Raw genomic sequence first — 3,485 nt, 5'->3', positions numbered from 1 at the left:
GACGGCCGGGAGGGGTGGGAAGGCGCCGCCGTTAGAAGGCGGGGGTGGACCCGGGGTCCTGACCCAGAGGCTGCAGGAGGGTGGCCTGCAGGGCCGGTACTCACAGGGAGGTGGCCCTAGCACCACGCCCGGCGTCCGGGGCTGATCGGCGATGGCCGGGCCGCGGCGGACTTTGTGGCGTCAGCTGGGTCAGGGGGGGGGAAGGGAGGAGAGTGGAGGAGCCTTGCGTCCTGGGACAGTCGGGAGTGGGTGCCGCCTTGGCCTGGGCAGAGGGATGGACAGGAGGTTTGCTGGTGGGGAGGGGCTGGGGGATAAGGGAGGAAAGGGGGCGCCGGCCTGTCCGGTGTGTTTGGGGTGAGTCATTGGGAGGGAAAGGGGGTCCCTGTGGAGGAGGCGGGAGAGGGCGTCCCCGTGGGCGGTCGGTGAAGGGGGTGGGGGAACAGGGTCAGCGAGCAGGGGCGGGTGCCCCCCTGGGAGGGTGAAGCGGGTCGCCGGGGGGTAGCGATCCCCCAACTCTCCCGGGCATCGTCGGCATCGGGTCCAGGGTTGAGGAGAGGGGGCGTCGGGCTTAGGCGGAGACGGTGGGCGGGGCAGGCTGGGCTGCGGGGAGGCGACAGGTAGGTCTGTTCCCCTGGGGCGGCGTGGGGGATATTACCAAGCCCCGACATGCCGCCCCCTAACCCTGACCAACCCATGTCAGAGTCCTGGGGTTGAGCGGACAGAGGAGGAAACAGGCTCCGGCCAGGCGAGGGGTGTGGGGAAGCGAGCAGGAAAACAGAAGGCCGTGAAGGCTTAGCAGCACCTTCCTGCCATCTCCTGGGGGTGCGAGTATGGGCGGCCCAGATGCAGGTGCCGATGGCCGGCTCTGGGTGTAGACGGCCCGGCTGCAGGTGCGGATGGCCGGCTCTGGGTGTAGACGGCCCGGCTGCAGGTGCGGATGGCCGGCTCTGCGTGTAGACGGCCTGGCTGCAGGTGCGGATGGCTGGTTCTGGGTGTAGATGGCCCGGCTGCAAATGTGGATGGCCTGGCTCTGTGTGTAGATGGCCTGGCCGCAGATGTAGGCGGCCTGGCTCCCAGTGTAGACGACTGGCTTTCCCTGGGCTTCCCGGCTGGAGCTTTTCCGTGGTCTCTCCTCACTAAACACACGAGGACGGAGTCTGGCCTTTCGATTCCGTGTGACACGGAGGGTGCGGGTGGTGGGCACGCACAGTTCTCTGCATGAGCGAACAACTGCTGTTAATTCTATTTTACCAACCCCCCTCCCGGTCCTGGAACCCTCCCTGCTGTTTCCATCAATGGGGGAATGTGGGCTGAGGGTTTCCTTCAGTTTAGAAAATACGATCAGGATTAAAAAACAACAACAAGGAAAAAACCTTTAATGAATAATTTCNATCAGAGGTGCTGTGGGTTTTTTTTTTTTTTTTTGAGGGGCACACTATGGGGCAGAGGCTTGCTGAGCCCCATCCAAGCCCCTCAGAGCCACGTCACTCTGCTCTGCACTTCACGGGATGTGGTTTGAGTGGTCTCTGATGAGCCGCCCTGCCTGTGATCTCTGAAAGTAATGTGGCCTCCTCCCCGAAGTTAGCCTGAAGTGGGAGGCTCCTTCCATCCAGACCCCAAACCCAGATCCATGTGCCTGGGTAAAAACCCTGCTCGGCCCCTGTCAGTGTCCCGAGTTGCTCCTTGGTGGAAAGTAGGACAGAGCTGGCGCTCGCCTTCCAGAGTGGCTGCAGTAGGGATCGGTTTTGGCGGGGAGTGGATGAGTGGATTAGAGAATTAGAAAGGACCCTGGCACACGGGAAGCACATTCCAGTGTTGCACGTTAGTCGATAGTTCGCACGTGCAGCCTCCAGGGGCCATTGCTTCCCACAGTGTCTGCCGCGGAGCTCGGGAGAGAGAGGAGGCAGAGCGCTAGAGCCAGGAGCACGTGGCTGTCTTGCTGTTCCTTCCTGGCAGAGGGCTGTGATGGTGCCACAGTGTCCTCCTGGCCTAGCTCACCAACATCCGTCTTGCTTGGCTGCTCCTCACAGCTTCCTGCTGTCAGGCATGGCTGCCCAGGTGTGGCTGAGGGAGTGGGGACAGATGAAGTGGGGCACGTGCCTCCTGGCCCACCCATGCAGGTGGCCATGCCAGCCCAACAGGGCTTCTGGAGCCCAGGGAGATGGACAAGGGCAGAGCCTTTAGTGGGCCTGGACCCTGGAGGCCTGGTCACCCCCCTGCTTTGTCCAGGGAGCAAGGGGACACTTCCACTGTTTGGCTGTGCACATGGGGCTGTTTGCTACGAGGCCGACGGTCTGCCCTGACTAATAAACCACCCCCGCCCCGACACACACACACGTAGTCCGACGTCCTTGTCCCTCTGGACATCCCCCCCCCCAGTCTCTGACCAAGGCCCACCTTGTCCCCCTGGACACCCCCTCCACGGTTTCTGACTCTGGCCCACCTTGTACTCCTGGATGCTCCCTTCCTAGTCTCTGATGGGGTCCACCTTGTCCCTAGACACTTGTACTCCTGCACGACCTCCCCAACGGGCACCACCATATGCAGCCGGCGCTTCTGCGACTCCCTGCAGACCATGCAGATGGGGCTCTGGTCCTCCTGGCAGAAGAGCTTGAGGGGCTCCTGGTGCACCTGGCACAGGTCCTGCTTCTGGAGGCCCAGGTGCTGGCATGCCATCTCGGCCACCTTGGTGAGCATGTGGTTTGACCGCACATTCCGCTGCGGGGACATCTCCCTGCACTCCGGGAAGGTGAAGGAGCCCTTCTGCTTCCTCTGCCCCTTCTTGCCTTTTGCCTTCTCCCAGCTCAGGCAGTTGCAGTCATGGCAGAAGTTGTGGCCACAGGAGGCCATCTTGGGGTCCGTGAAGTAGTCCAGGCAGATGGAGCAAGTGGCCTCCTCTTGCAGCTTTCTGGCAAGTTCCACAGCGTCCATGGCTCCTGGGGAGACACAAGGCAAGAGTTTCCACTTTCAGCAACCCCCAGAGAGAGGCTGGGCTAAGTGGTCCCCTCATGTTCCCAGAGCTCTGGGCTCACTCCCTGACAACGAGCAGGCTTCCTCTGTGGCCTCCTGATGGAGGCAAGAACTAAAACTGAGGTCCAGTTAGGGGGTCCGTAGCTGTCATTTTTAGCCTTGCCAGTGACAGAGGCACAAATGCCTCCCTGGAAACTACAAAGACCCTCCTTGACCAAAGGCTAGCCAGGCCCCTCTGGCCCATGAATTCTGGACCCTGCCTTGTTCTGTCCTCGGCCTGCCCAGCCCAGTCTTCACAGAGAATCCTAAGCCACCCCCACCTGGATATCTGATCAAGTCCTCACCCCCACCTTTGACAGCTAAGCCCCTGACCTTCCTGTTAGGCCAGTTTCACCAAAAGCCTCCTACCCTTGAAGTCCCTCTCAGTTATTTCCATCCACGGACCCCAGCTGTCTCTGCTGGGTTCAGAGCCCCAACTCTTCCCCAGGGTGACATCCCCATTGCAAAAAGCTTCA

General features: G+C 61.4%; 1 protein-coding gene across 1 annotated transcript in view; it reads right to left on the bottom strand.

Moving 5' to 3' along the window:
• Positions 1-2,931, bottom strand: part of LOC103582210 — a gene marked incomplete at its 3' end in the record, with an annotated part of 6,774 nt that extends 3,843 nt beyond the window's left edge. The window contains exons 1-4 of the mRNA XM_008563867.1: positions 2,489-2,931; positions 803-1,214; positions 515-704; positions 105-336 (exon numbers count right to left, since the gene is read on the bottom strand). Coding sequence (XP_008562089.1) covers positions 105-336; positions 515-704; positions 803-1,214; positions 2,489-2,931 — 1,277 coding nt within the window. The remainder of the gene's footprint in view (positions 1-104; positions 337-514; positions 705-802; positions 1,215-2,488) is intronic.
• Positions 2,932-3,485: the final 554 nt, after the last annotated feature.

This window comes from Galeopterus variegatus, unplaced genomic scaffold (genome assembly GCF_000696425.1).
Source record: "Galeopterus variegatus unplaced genomic scaffold, G_variegatus-3.0.2 Scaffold15264, whole genome shotgun sequence".
Classification (NCBI taxonomy): Eukaryota; Metazoa; Chordata; class Mammalia; order Dermoptera; family Cynocephalidae; genus Galeopterus; species Galeopterus variegatus.
This window is presented reverse-complemented; position numbering and strand designations above follow the sequence as displayed.